This window comes from Chaetodon auriga, chromosome 2 (genome assembly GCF_051107435.1).
Source record: "Chaetodon auriga isolate fChaAug3 chromosome 2, fChaAug3.hap1, whole genome shotgun sequence".
In the NCBI taxonomy this organism is placed as follows: Eukaryota; Metazoa; Chordata; class Actinopteri; order Chaetodontiformes; family Chaetodontidae; genus Chaetodon; species Chaetodon auriga.
Window position 1 is genome coordinate 12,831,383 of NC_135075.1, and position 14,597 is coordinate 12,845,979.

General features: G+C 42.6%; 2 protein-coding genes and 1 non-coding gene across 3 annotated transcripts; 2 read left to right on the top strand and 1 right to left on the bottom strand.

The window, feature by feature from the left end:
• Window positions 1-4,612: 4,612 nt before the first annotated feature.
• Window positions 4,613-9,216, bottom strand: LOC143338163 (uncharacterized). Its single transcript, XM_076758376.1, has 2 exons — window positions 8,977-9,216; window positions 4,613-7,227 (listed from the first exon to the last, which is right to left on the bottom strand). Exons 1-2 carry the CDS (start codon window positions 9,155-9,157, stop codon window positions 6,308-6,310), a joined length of 1,101 nt encoding a protein of 366 aa, XP_076614491.1. The 5' UTR covers window positions 9,158-9,216; the 3' UTR covers window positions 4,613-6,307.
• Window positions 9,217-10,018: 802 nt separating this feature from the next.
• On the top strand, window positions 10,019-14,415 carry gnl3 (G protein nucleolar 3). Its single transcript, XM_076740794.1, has 15 exons — window positions 10,019-10,097; window positions 10,324-10,382; window positions 10,533-10,673; window positions 10,958-11,077; window positions 11,166-11,246; window positions 11,333-11,468; window positions 11,574-11,677; window positions 12,120-12,270; window positions 12,426-12,513; window positions 12,643-12,820; window positions 12,909-13,051; window positions 13,279-13,415; window positions 13,516-13,664; window positions 13,875-13,944; window positions 14,027-14,415. The coding sequence occupies exons 1-15, from the start codon at window positions 10,085-10,087 to the stop codon at window positions 14,116-14,118; spliced, it is 1,662 nt and encodes a 553-aa protein (XP_076596909.1). The 5' UTR covers window positions 10,019-10,084; the 3' UTR covers window positions 14,119-14,415.
• LOC143339722 (small nucleolar RNA SNORA47) lies at window positions 11,875-12,007 on the top strand. The gene has a single exon (XR_013079368.1). It is a non-coding gene; the product is annotated as a small nucleolar RNA SNORA47 (small nucleolar RNA).
• Window positions 14,416-14,597: the final 182 nt, after the last annotated feature.

The window sequence follows — 14,597 nt, forward strand, 5'->3', positions numbered from 1 at the left end:
ATGTGAGGTGTGAGAAACTAATGACACGTCATCATTCTTTTCAGCTGACATTGTGTATGTGTGAGTGTTGCAACAAGAGATAGCTGGAAAATGAAAACATCCCCAGAGACATCATGTTCACAATTACCACTATTGGATTGATTAGAGTTTATAGAAGAAAAGGAAATAATTCCTTATCAGCACAGAATAATACGTTATGTAATTATACCCGAAAGTAGGTCTGAATCTGTAAAACTGTGGGTGCCTGTTCCGCCTGTTCAGAGCTGCTCTCAATCATCTGCTCAGAAACTGTCAGGAGAAAGCTGAAACTGGAAACTGAAAACTCTCCTCAGTGTTAAATTATTACATGAGAGTGAGCATCAACATATATAGCAAGAATATCCTTTTGTTGCCATTCACTAAGAAAAAGCTAAAATTGCACATCTGCTGAATAAAAACTGCTCTGCTGGCTTCATGTCAGTCAGAATTTGCCAGCAGAAGTATTTAAATTCTGCATTTGCCACCGCTGTTGCAAAGGGAAGTCCGAGCAAGCAAGCATCACTCAGTGGGGGATGAGAGACACTGTGGCACTGTCATGTCTTTATGGTAAATATGAAGCTACAGCCAGCAGCAGGTTCACTTAAAGGTTCCTTGTAGAGCTTCTGACCTCTGCTGCTATGCTATGGAGCCGCATGCATGTGGGTGATGCTAGACACATTTCTGCCAATGGTGTGACATTATTCCACTGATTGAGAGGTGGCAGCAATGCACTAAGATCTGCAGCAACTAAGTAACTAACTAACTAACTAACTAAGGCAGAGACGAAGAACACATGAATGTATGAATGTTAGCTTTGCAAATTTTTTTATGAGGGAACACATTCACAACAATGTTAAACCTCAAGGATGCACACATTCGGTTTTGGTGAGAAATGCTTTGCATAAATGTTTGTTTGTTCAGAAGAAACTACACAGGGCACCTTTAACTGGTCCAAAGGTAACAAAATACATCTACCATCACCTCTACAGCTCACTGAGTGACATCATATCTCTTTTGCTCAATCCATACAAAACTTAAGTGTGAAAGCAACAAGCATGTACAAGGGGTAATGTGCCACACTATTCTTGTCCCTGTGCAGTGACTTCCTGGAGTCTGAGTGTGGAGTGATGACATGGTAAGAAAGCAAATGAGCTTGTTCCCTAAAATGTCAAAATATAGCTTGAAGGCTGTTTGAAATTCGAATGATGAAATGTGTTGATGACGTGTGTACTCTGAGTACTTTGGTACACACTGTTTCCCCCCAGTAATCTATCAAACTAAAAACAATATATAAACCATACTATATGTTATATTATACTAAACCCTGCATATAATAAAAGCAGGAAATAGAGTAAATGACTGAGCCCTGCCTTGCCAAAGACTGTTCACAGTGTCTTCCAATAAATAACCCCACAGAGTGGGCTAATAGAGCCTCTGGTCTCCTGGACTGGCCTGGAGTGGCTGCCTGCAGACCCAGAGGAAACCAGTGTACAGGCTCCCAGCAGGCTCCTCCAAAGAGATGAATGCTGCTCCCCCGCAGCGACAGAAAAGTCAATAGATGTCCAGACAGTTGACAGGGACAGAGCGGCACATGCATCTACAAGTAAAACGACAAGTACACAACACATACACACTACACACCATCAGGTACACCATTTATTCTGCATGTCCAAGTTTTCTCAGTGGATCTGTGACTGACATCAGAATCTGTATATTATAAATTAGACAAACTGCTTTCTGCTCCTTTCTAGCCAAGATTCATTTGTTAAAGATGAGATTCTTCAGTTTAAGTGGCTTTAATTACAGTGACTTATGAATTCCTGTTACATTCACCTACGATCAGAGATCTCTTTACAAATGTGACACTTGTGGCGTGACGGCTGCAGCCATGCTTTCTTGCTCACACTGTTCTATCGATCCTCCTCCTCTACCCTCTGTGCAGCTGCTGACCCCAAGTCTTCTTTGTGAAACTTAATATTTATGCCATCCTCTTGGGTTATGAACTGCCATCGTGACTGAATGCTTAAACTGGAGATCAATCAACATTTGAATAAGATCCCTGGAGAGCACTCTCATCCCACTATTCACTCAATCACTCAAGAGCTGTCACACATTGAAACAACCGTACCTCATAAAATAATGATGCTCTCTGCTATTTTTAGCTATTAAGGGCATGGTGATTGATCAAAATGTCCTCTTCATGTGAAGATAGGACACCACTGTGTGTTCCCGGAACCACTTTGGATAAAATTGGCTGACAAAAGTAGGCTGCATTGACTTTTTGGGTGTACTTTGGGTGTATCGGAGATGAGTTATAGTATGAAATATCAACTCTGTAGCTGCACAGCATATCAATTGATTTTACTTCTGTTGGTATTGTTGCAATGCATGTTCTTCACTGAATATGTTGTTTTCTTCCAAGATTTCTTTAAAGGATGCTTTCCTCTATGAAGCTGGGTCAAAGCCAGAGGTTGCTGTTGCGTTTGTAAATGTACTTTTTCAGACAAATCCTTTTTGGGGCAGTAGAGGCAGAAACCTGACAAACCTGGGTGCATAAGACCAAACTTGTGTCTGCTTAGCTAGATATCACTAGAGGCAGATGTATTTTTCAGAACTTGAAAATTAACACATTTTAGGTATAAATTACGTGTTTATAATTGGCCTCTGAAATGCCTGAAGGTCTCATTGTGGAATATGATTAGTTTTTTTTCCATAAAAGACACATTGGCTGAAATCATCCAGGTGACAACAACTTAAAAGAAGAGAGGTGCGACATGTTTTGCGAAATGTACATGTCTTTCATGTTTATTTAGAGGTAGGAGCCAACACTGGCGCTGATTGAATTATATGGATTCACATGAATCTCTTCACACAGGCCATCATTTGATTTTGATGGCTGATTACACTGCAGGCTTCTGACTTGATTGCCTGTGATTGGGTAATGTAATCATACTCGATAAGCCTGTTCCATTAGATCGCCATTTAGGAATGTGACTGATCCGCCTAAACGGGAAGCTCACCTAGATAACTTCTGCTTGGTAGATACTTAAATTTGATAAGAGCAAATGAAATGCGGTTTATCAACAGCATCTCCCTTCAGCTTCCCGGCTTCATGCCATTGGACCTCGTGGCTCTTCCTGCTGCGTGCATCCACTGTTTCCTGCCTGCCTGCACCCTAAAGAGATGTAGTGTCTTACTGCAAATCAGAGGGCTGTGTCCAAGTTTGGCCTGCCAGGTCTCCTTGACTCTATGATTAGTCTCAATATTCTCAGCTGCTGCTGACAGACAGGCCTTTATTGTCGACACAGAAACAGTACACATTGTTATGACTGTGTGATAAATATCAGAGGACTGAGTGAGTGTTCCTTCACACCTTAAGAGGCATGAAGACGGCAGTTGAAACACTGAAGTGGTTCTAACTAATTAAGTGGTGCAGAGGCCTTGGTAAGGCTCTCAGTGTCTCTCTCTTACTGATGGACCCTCTTCAAGGGTGTGATGCTTGGATGCTGCCATGTGTAAATGCACAGTCCAGCACGAGGCTGCATACAGCTGAATACATTTAAGTTAGCAGCTTTCGGTGAATTCATAATGTGTCGACCATCTGAACGCAAACTGTATGATGTTACGATGGAAAAGGCAAATCCCAGTTTCCAGTTGTTCCCTTTCATAAACAATTTTTAATTCGCTTTTCATTTGAGGCTTAAAAATGTTTGGAGTACTACTTGACGCATTTAATCAATCTAGACAAATTGACACCCTGACAGGCAGCAGTTTTTGTCATGGACGCTGAGGAAAAACATTGAAATGGAAAGTACCCCACCAGGTGTTGCATATTTGTTACTACAAAATAAAACTGAGTGTGGATCCTTCACTGTGAACCAATCATTTCTACACACAATTCAAACACTGGCTGTGGGAACATGATGGATTTGAGGATTTTAATGTGGTGTGAATATGACTGAGATTTTTTCTGCACGGCATTTAGAACCGAAATTGCATTACTGCGAGCGAGAGAAAGATTTATGTTCTCCAATAGGCCTTTTTTCATCACAGATGTTTGACTATTCAACGAAGGGAAAGCTTAGGTGTTACTAATAACGATGGATCTGTTCTATTCAAGCTCCCAGTAAGTCATGACAGTGAATCTGCATGAATAACATCAGTTTTTTTTTACACCTGTACTTTCCCAATTATGACCTGTCAAGATGTCCTCTGTGAAAAAGGCCTATTTCCTTAAACATTTACCAAGTGATAAATATCAAAAGTTCTGTTATTCTGTTGATAAACCCTTGAGCTTAGTCAACCTTTCCAGACGCATCATTGATGTCATTAGTGACACTTGGCTTACCTTAAATGACAGAAGAGAGAGAGAGGTTGTTCTCAGTTTTTGATAGATATTCTAACTCTGCTGACATAAAGTAAATCTGATTATAAATCCTTTAAACTCATTCTGAAAAAGGTTTGATTTTCTTGTCCATTAAAAAGTGGTTTTAGTAGTGAACTGGGGTTAGCCTCTGTGCTATCTATAACAATAGTTAGCTGATCAGCACAGTTCTAGCAAGCTTGTTTACATATAATACAAGACAATTACAACAGATACTCAATTACTACTTTATTAAAAAATAACATTTAATACGCAATGATACAACACTGTACAGTAGTGTGTGTGCGTGTGTGTGTGTGTGTGTGCACGCTGGGGGAGCAAAGGTGTCCCAGAGAAGGCTGAGTGAAGGGCTGCTGGTCAGCTGTGAGGACGTGCTGTAGTTGTCTCATGCTGCATTCATCACACATAGGAGGTTTCACTGGTGTGCATCCCAGAGCAAACAACTGAGCTTTGACACTCTGAGGGTACATTTTATTTAGCTCGTCTTTCTGCAGGACATTCAGATGCAGATTGTTGTTTTATTTATTTATCTTTGTCTTTAATTGTTACCGACAAGTTTCTTTCCTGCTACAAGGGTCTAATCCCACGAAAAAACTCACAAACCCTGAGTTTCTGACTTTAATAATAGCTGTTTCAAGTCAGACAGTAGTATTTCTGGTATGCTCTCATGTTATGAATGCAGCATTAGTCCTGAGAGGAGAAAGAGGAGAAAGGTAACTGTTGGGTCTGCTGTTCTGGGGTCAGTCCAAGATGGGCAGAGGAAGTACCTGATTCTATGATAAACCAACCATCACTTCTGAAAATCAACCACAACTGAGACCACTCCAAAAATATCTCACGTGTGAATATCTACTGTGGTAGAAACACAGGTGAGCATAAATCTTTGCAGACTGAGACCCCTGAAAAACCACAAAAAGGTTCAGCCAATACTGTATGGCCCTATTACAGAGTGTATTTCTGCATCCTCTTAAACAGATGCCGTAGTGCATGTCATAAAAAAGACACCACAAAATTCCTAAATGCATGGTAGACTGAGACTAGTGGTATTTTACAGAATATCACATTATTTCACAAAAGTGGAGCAGTCTCACAACAGATTTGTCCATGTTCCAGTGGACAACATGAAGCACTGACGATGTGAGATGGCAGTATTTAGCTCTGCAACAATGTAACAGCACTCCCAAGACAAAGGAAGTTAAAATAAAGACTAAAATGGAGATAAGTGCCAGGTCAGACTTCTTGTTAGTCGGTAAAAGTCCACAGTTTATTTTCAGTAGCTTTTTGTTTGCCTTAAATTTGTGTCATTGTTTTAAAAAAAATAAACTACTGGCAGTGTTAGACTGAGCCAGATCAAACACAGGGTTCATTAGTCAGCCCATCAATTCTCTGGATAACTGAGAAGGTGGAGTTAATTACATGCAGGCACTGACTCTTAATTTTAGGTCCTAAAATAATAACACGACAGCTGTCAAGTCTGCAGAGTTCAAACTCAGTGGAAACCTATGAAGTGACTGGCTGATAATAAGCTGTAACCGTGCTGAACATTGTTGCATTTCTTTATGCATCTCAGTTTCAAGGCATGTGTGGAAGACTTCATCATGCTAATTATGTGACTAAGGAAAGGCTCAATAATTCAGAAAGACTAGCTAATAACTCAAATTGTGTCAGAGATTTAATACTCAGTGACAAGTACAAAATTAGGTAAATGACATACTAAACTGGCTAATAAAAATTCTATTGAGGGACTATGGCATGGAGAAGTATTAGCTTAGATAAGAAATTTTCTCTAAGAGTTGCAGAATCCCTAGTTCTTGGAAAGTAGAAAAAAAGCCTTGTCCTAATGGCAGCAATGTTAGCTTTTTGTAGGAAAGTTTCCCACATCAACATGGTTCACAAACACTTGCATCATTGCCCTGAGAAATATGTACCCTCGCGGCTATGGGTCTGGAGATGCCTTTTGATTTTGTCAGAGCGGCTGAAGCATTTGCCACACACAGGGCAGCTGTATGGCTTCTCCCCAGTATGGATCCTCATGTGTACTTTCAGGTGAGCCATCTGTGTGAAGCCCTTTCCACAAATCTGGCAGCGGAATGGTTTTTCTCCTGTGTGACTACGCTGGTGCTCCTGGAGTCTGCCGGAGGAGCTGCAGCATTTCCCGCACACTCCACAGCGGTAAGGTTTTTCTCGCGTGTGCACTTGTACATGCACATGCAGGTGGCCAACGTGACTAAACGCCTCGCCGCAAACCTTGCAGCAAAAGGACGACATGTGGCCTTGTAGGGGGGATTTTTGATGGGGGCAGTCCACAGCATTGGCTCCTTGGTTGCGCATGTGAGAGGCCTGTCCTCTGTTAGCTCCAGTTCCAGTTCCCTTAGCACCAACCATCTGTCCTCCATTCTCCACCCCAATAATGTCAATGTTGTTCTCATTTGAGCAGTTTGGGTTAACTGGCGCGAGCGGCTGGGCGCCGCTGTTGGAAGAAGTCGAGCCTCTGTGGCCTCCTCCGCTCTCCACCTTCACATGTCTTGAGGGGCCTCGAGATCCAGGGTCCCTCTCCCTGTTCTCCACACCTTGACTCTGAGGGAGGTTGGATGTGTGGGGGCCGTCCTGAGGATATTCATTTCCAACACGCGGAGGAGTGAACATGTTCTCTGGTGTGCTGCAAGAGCCATGGCCACGAAGCTGATCATCTCCTTGACTGGCCCGCAGATCTCTTTTATCCTTAATCTGAATAGGGATACGCTCTTCATGCCCCATGCTGGGACTCCACTCACGTCGTGGATGCTCACCATCCTCCTCGTCCAACAGTGCCATGGACGGACGATCTGAGAACACAACAGGAGCAAGAGGCCCAGAGGAAAATATTAAGTACATTTCTGCAAACACAACTGTGTCCATGGCAAAGTGCAACACTAGTTGAAATTTATATGACATGACATTTGCAGTTCACGAATTTCAGAGTTTTCTTACGAATATTGTATAGTGTGTATTGACTATTATAACACTCGTGATATCTATGTAAAATATTCCACTTGACTTCTAAGTGGTGTAAAGCATTTATTCACAGCGGATGGCAAGAACTGCTTAACTACTTAAAGAGAAATGACAGTCCAGCATTACTTTAAGAGATGGATGTCACTCAATCTAGAAAATTTCACAAACTTTGAATGTATCTTCAAGTGCAGTTGCAAAAACTATCATATGACATGACATATGACGAACCGTCATGAGAACCAGCCCAGGACAGGAAGACCTCGAGTTACCTCTGCTGCAGACAATACAGTCACTTCAGTTAGCAGCCTCAGAAATTGACAAATAACAGCACCACAGATAAGAGCCCACATAAATGCTTCACTGAGTTCAAGCAGCCAACACATCTCCACATCAACTGTTCGGAGGAGATTGTGTGAATCAGGCCTTGATGGTTGAACTGCTGCAAAGAAATCTCTACTGAGAGAAGACAAACACGATGAAAAGAACTGCTTGGGCCAAGAAACACAAGGAATGGGCATTATACCGGGGGAAATTGTTGCAGCATTCTGCAGCAACATGTCATCCCATCTGGTCTGCGCTTAGTGGGACCATCATTTATTTTCAAATGGGACAATAAATCAAAATGCATTTCTAGACTATGTAAGGGCTATTCGACCAAAAGGGGAGAGTGCTTGAGTGCTGTATCAGATGACCTGGCCTCCACAGTCACCCAAGCTGAACCCAGTTCATATGGTTTTGGATGAGATGGACTGCAGAGTGAAGGCAGAGCAGCCAAAAAGTTCTCATTATATATGGAAACTCCTCCTAGACGGTCTGAAAAGCATTCCAGGTGAAGACCTCGTGAAAGTAGCTGAGAGAATGACAACAGTATGCAAAGCTGACATCAAAGCAAAAGGTGTCGACTTTGCAGAGCCTAAAACTTAAGACAAGCCATTCCATGAAGAGGTGTGTGCAAACTTTTGACTGTTGTTGTATTTGCCACTGCTAACAGAAAACAGACGGATGTCAAGTGAAAGTGTGTGTACTGAAATCTCTACAAATGTATTGACATTAAGAGTGCATGGAATATTTACACTCATAAATAGTGGCACCTTCGGCGACACTCAACTCTAGGTCCAGGGAGGTGATAGGGAGGTTTACAATCGTAGTAAACAAACACAAACCCTGACACAACGGGTGAACAGTGTGTATTCATTTAGTAATGCTCACGTCTATCTGCCCTGGTCAAACAAGTTCTGAATTAGTACAATGACCACGTCAAAACGCACTCAGGTATGCACATATAGCTACATGCTAACCGGGAGTAGGCTAGTCGGCTAAACTAGCGGGTTGGCTAACGAACAAAGGTTGCTAACGTGCTAGCCGCTCCACAACAACAGCAGCCAACATAAACTAGCTCGCAAACAGCTAAAGTGAACTTGCTTGGAAGTGGGGTAACATTATTCTGAGGTTATTAGCTGTGTTGTGACATTGATCCTGTACGTAGTCGTTTCCACTTCGCTACACAATGCCACCCCACAGACTCGGCTGATAGGACATAAAGGGGCGCAACTGCACCGTTAGCTTTCAGCGGAGCTAACCTGGCCATATTTCAATTCCAGCGTCTCGCAGCCTCCGTCTCAGATGGTCGTTCTCCCGCTCCCGGATCGCTATCTCCTCCTGGTACTCCAAAATCGTGTCTTCGACAGACTTGTAGATCTCCTGCGCAGCAAGCATGAGACGCTCAGTCAAAAAGACGTTTAAAAACTGCAGTTTGGTCATTTTCTTGGGTTGCACAGAGCTCTTGCTACCATCCAAAATGGACCAAAAAGATGCTCGACCCAGTCACGTGACCCGGAGTTGACTCTTCTTCTTCTTCTTCTTCTTCTTCTTCTTCTTCTTCTTCTTCATATTAATCGGATTCTCATTTCGCTCTGGTTCGTTATGGGAAGATTTTCTGTTGCCCAAGTGGTTCTGATGGGTTCACATGATGAACAGTATCAGTGGCAAAATCCCCTTGCAGTTAGGTTAAATTTTTGCGTTGCAGAGATGAGTAGTTTGGGTAAACTGAGGTTAAAACCAGGTCACAGGATCTGACACCTGCTACTATTACCGTGACAGTATGGCCTTTGTGCACGCTATGCTTCTCATATTGCTGCAAAAATGTATTATCGATGGAATGAGTCTGTGGCGTCATGGTTACAATTTTGAACAAGAAATCAGTGATGCTCAGCACATAAGTATTATTATGTTTTGGTATAATAATTTACCTTCTCCATCAGTTTTCAAGACTCATTCATCGGTAGCCTACATTTACCAAAGTCTAGGAAATCCCTGCACTAGTTACCGCTTCGAAATATGTACTTCAATGCTATTATTTAGTTCAAGAGCTGAAACAAAAGTTGGACAATTTAGGTATGAGCCTTAAAATATTTTTAGTTGGTGGTTCTCACTTTTGAAGCAAACATAGAGAAAGTTACTTCTCTGAGTTCATTAAAAGGGGATTGACACTCTCGGTTGTATTATTTTAGGATTATTTATTTATTTATTTATTTATTTACAAATACGATAATGACGGTTTATGAAGTACTCCAACCCAGCAGAGGGCGCCAGTCAAGGTGACAAAAGCGGAAGTGACAAACACCAAACTTGCTCACTCCTCCACGTGTGAGACAGGGGCACTCTCTTTGGCATGTCCACAGCTCCACGATGAAACGACCAAGTAAGTGAACACTGATGGTGATTTTCCAGTAACATATGGGCTTATTAAATTAAACAGCTCTTTAAGGCTTTCTTCTTCGGTTAATTCACCTAGCTAAGAAGCTAACTGTTCCCATCGCTAACTGTTCCCATCGCTAACAACCGTTATTGGGCTGTTTGCATTAGCTTCGTTTTAGCTAACAGTTGAACCAACGTCAAACTGTTTTATGTTTGTCTTTTGTCTCCAGAGTTAAGGAAAGCCAGCAAGCGAGTATCGTGTTCAAAGCGTTATAAAATACAGAAAAAGGTAAGAGTCTGAAGTAATCATCTAATACCTGAGATGTTTAAGTTTATAGCTTTATGTGCGACGGGGCCCGGAGGAACGAGATCCCTGCTGCTGCTCTGATTAATGTCTCCAAAAAATGAGCAACGTTACATTCTGGTGTTGTGTGTTTAGGTCCGGGAGCACAACAGAAAGCTAAGAAAAGAGGCAAAGAAGAAAGGAGTGCACAAACGAGTAAAGAAGGACCCCGGTGTGCCCAGCAGTGCTCCCTTCAAAGAGGAGGTCCTCAGAGAGGCAGAGGAGAGGAGGCAGCAGGTTGGCAGACATTTGCTCTTCTGATGCAGTTTGCAGCTACTTGGTATAAAAGCAGCGTCACTTTTCAGGTTGATGTGTGGATCTGCTCTGTCCTTGTCTCCCAAAAGTGGTGTAAGACTGCAATGATTTTAGTCCCATTGAAAATCTATGAGCCAAGATCATCCCAGCATTAAAATGCTTTGGGAAATGGGGCTAAACTGTGTTTATATGTGTCCTTCTGTTGACGCTTAAGTCTATACCATTAGATCACTGGCTGTCTGTTTTACATTTTTTTAATCTCCCAGATTGAAGAAGAAAAGCAAAGAAAGAGACAAGCTAAAAAAGAGGAGCGAGCCCAGAAGAGGAAAAAGGAGAAAGAGGCTGCAAGTAAAGAAACTGAACCCAAGGCAAAGAAGGCTCGGGAGGTAAAAGGCAAACTCTAAAATCACCTGTCAGTTCAGAGTTTTATGTCTCTGCTGTTGGTTTAACTTTTGTGTGGTCTTGTTTCCATAGGATGAGGTTATAAAGCCTTCACAGAAACAGGCCGCCCCAGACAAGAACTCAAAACAGTACCTTTGCGCTGAATTAAACAAGGTAAAACTACCCAATCCCAGTCAGTGTTTCACTGCAGAAAGGAATGACTTTAGTCCTCAACCTGACCTCCCTCTCTACCTTTTCAGGTAATTGATGCATCAGATGTAGTGATAGAAGTCCTCGATGCTCGCGATCCACTGGGCTGCAGGTGTCCACAGCTGGAGGAGGCGGTGCTGCAGAGAGAAGGCAACAAGAAACTGCTTTTGGTTCTTAACAAAATAGGTAAATGGACACGAGATGCTGCCAATTATGCTGTTAATTTCTTGTTAAGTAAGCAGATGAGCAGGTCTGCGGTCTGTTGTGTGTGTTTGATTTTCTGTGCTCTAGATCTGGTTCCAAAGCAAAATGTGGAGAGGTGGATGCAGTGTTTACAGGCGGAGTTTCCCACATTGGCATTCAAAGCATCAACACAGATCAAGGACAAAACAATGGTAGGTGTATTTTACACATCAGTCATCAAAGGCAAATGTGTAGGCTCGCACCATATGATCCATTAATATGAAGAAAGCCAAACTTTTTCAACTTTTCAGCAGGAAGTGAAGTGTTAACCACTCCTCTCTCCCACAGTTGGGATTGTTTTACAGTGAATAAACTGCCGCTAATGTTGTGTTTATACCTCATTGTAATCTGGAGGACTGAGAAGGTTGAGCAGCTTGTGTTGTGCTGTTATAACTGGTTATAACCTCCAAGAGTAACAAACAAAACACACAAATTCAGTGGCTCTGTCCCAAGCAGAGCTGGTGTGTGTTTGTGAACAACATAGTTTCCTATATGTGCATGCTGTATTCAGGCAGTAGGAGGGAGCTTCATCCTGTTTGAAATGTAAACCAAAAAAACAATGTTTGTGGTACTTATACACTCTGTCTTCATCAGCAAGCCAAGAAGCGCAGGATAGTGGCCTCCAATGAAGTCCTGGACAAATCCAGAGCAGCCACCTCGTTCGGGAACAGCTGTCTCACTGAGCTCCTGACAAGTTTGGCTGCTAACACACAGAATAAGGATTCACTCAGAGTGGGCATCGTCGGTAAGCACAGGGTCCTCCCTTTAGAAAGTGACTTCCTTTGACGTTGTGTTTGAGTTCCATGAGGACTTGAGTTAAATGCAGCTCCGTGTGATTGAATGTCCTCACAGAACATAGTCTGAATGTTCATCTTTGATGTGATCTCCTTTCACTCTCAGGTTTTCCTAACGTGGGGAAGAGCAGTCTCATTAACAGTATGAAGGGGATCCTCGCGTGCAATGTCGGCGTCAAGAGAGGCGTCACAAAGTGAGTGATAATCAGCGGAAAAACTCAAGAATTATTCAAGCTGTGCGAAGTTGTAATTAACATATTTCTCAAGCCCCTCATTTGTTGCTCATCCCCGTAGTTAAACGTTACCTGTTACCACCCCTTCAGATCCATGCAGGAGGTGCACATCTCGAAGAATGTGAAGCTTATAGACAGCCCAGGAGTCGTTGCCTCACCGTCCAACCCACCAGCCTCTATGGCTCTGAGGAGCCTGCAGGTGGAGGAGGGCCAGGAGAGCGTGCTGGAGGCTGTCAGGACTCTGCTCAAACAGTGCGACCAGACCCAGGTTGGAGTCGTGTGTGAACTAGTTAGATGGGTTTGGGTGTTGGGTGTCTTGTAAATTAATTTCCAGTCATCTGCTTTCATTGTTACAGATCATGCTTCAATATAATGTCCCTGACTTCAAGAACTCTCTGGAGTTTTTAACCTTGTTTGCCAAAAAGCGAGGATATCTGCAGAAGGGCGGAGTCGCCAACACAGAGCAGGCAGCCACAGCTTTCCTTGCTGATTGGACAGGGTGAGTGTTTATGCTTTTCTAAAGGGTTTGGAAGGGGGAGCATGTTGTAGCGCATCAGTGTGGAAATGAGGACAAAAGCGCAATTCTGTATTTCTTTATGAAGACTTCTAATCCAACTCTGATCCCAACACTGTACCAGGAAAACTGCATACATGTAAATTCATGAAGCAGTGTAGGGAGTGCTCTGTCTCACTGCAGTCTGTGTCTTTTGTTTGGTGTCTTCTCAGAGCCAAGATGAGCTACCACTGCAAGCCACGGGAGAACCACAGCCTCCCCGCCTACATGTCCGACGCTGTGGTCGCTGAGATGCAGAAAGGCTGGGACCTAAACCAACTGAAAACAGGCAACGAGGAAACTCTGAAAGGTACCAGTGTTTAATTTGAATCCTTAAGCTCTTCAACATTTAACGGTCTACCTTGTGAAGTTCTACCTGAAAACAACTTCTGCCTATTTCTTTTTTTAAGGTGTTAAATTCCCAAACCAGGCCAGCAGTATAAGCTTCATCTCCAAAGGCCTGACTGCAGGCCTGCTCAGTGTTGGCGACATCTCTGAGGAAAAACCTGGTGCTGCAGCTACAGAGGAAGAAGCAGAGCTGAATGATGAGAATAATGAGGTAACTTATCTTTTTGCCAGACGATACAGCTGCTTCAAATAATGCTAGCAGTCTGGTCTCCTGGAAATGAGGACAAATATTCAAGTCTTAATTTGTTTATGAAGACTTCTAATCCAACTCTGATCCAGCTGGCAGGACGTGTCGCATTTGAGATCACTCTGTGTCTTGAGGATTGTACGATTGTTAAATAAATATTTGCTCTCCTTGCAGCCTGAACAAACCGCTGAGGACACAAATGAAACAGGAGAACCGGAGAAACCATCGAAGCCATCGCTCAAAAGTAAATGATGTTAAAAATGATTCATTATTATTAAAATCTTCACCTATTAGGCCTTATATTTACATCTCACCTTGTCTTCCAGAAAAACCAGGCCATGTGCTGTTCCAGTCTGTCCCCACCGACCTCAGCCTCTCCGCAGATGACGCCTATGACTTCAACACAGATTTTAAATGAGCTTCTGATCTCGTGTCTGTGCTCATGTGGTCTGCTGGACATGCAGACGTACAGCATCGCCTGGTTGGCTGGTTTCAGGCCCTGCTTCAAACATGAATCTGAAAGACCAGACAAGGACTAAGCCCTGCCCAGGAAATGGACTTTATTATGTGTTTGTGTGAATATACTGACTTCTTCTCCCAGATGTTGTCAGTAAAAAAATCACCCATTTTAAATGTCCAGAGGTCATTTGTAATATTTTGTTTTGTTTTGTGCAGAACACTGTATATAGACATAATAAACCCTCTACAAAGTCTACATCTGACATTATTATGAGCCTCTACTGGTCCTCTTACTGAATTTGTGTCCAAAATCATGAATTTACATCACAACTATGAGTTTCATGCTGTAGTGACATTTAAACTGCATTTTCTTTGCTTGTAGCTCTTATTTAACATCCAAATAATATTACAAACATTGTACACAACCTTGGAAAGGCC

What these genes read in the sequence shown, in the direction of transcription:
- LOC143338163 (XM_076758376.1), bottom strand. Translation starts at nt 9,157, where the DNA reads ATGACCAAACTGCAGTTTTTAAACGTCTTTTTGACTGAGCGTCTCATG. An exon ending in TGGAATTGAAATATGGCCAG is followed by an intron (nt 7,228 to 8,976) that starts GTTAGCTCCGCT and finishes TTGTGTTCTCAG; the next exon opens with ATCGTCCGTCCATGGCACTG.
- gnl3 (XM_076740794.1), top strand. An exon ending in GTTATAAAATACAGAAAAAG is followed by an intron (nt 10,383 to 10,532) that starts GTAAGAGTCTGA and finishes TTGTGTGTTTAG; the next exon opens with GTCCGGGAGCACAACAGAAA. An exon ending in ATCGAAGCCATCGCTCAAAA is followed by an intron (nt 13,945 to 14,026) that starts GTAAATGATGTT and finishes CTTGTCTTCCAG; the next exon opens with AAAAACCAGGCCATGTGCTG.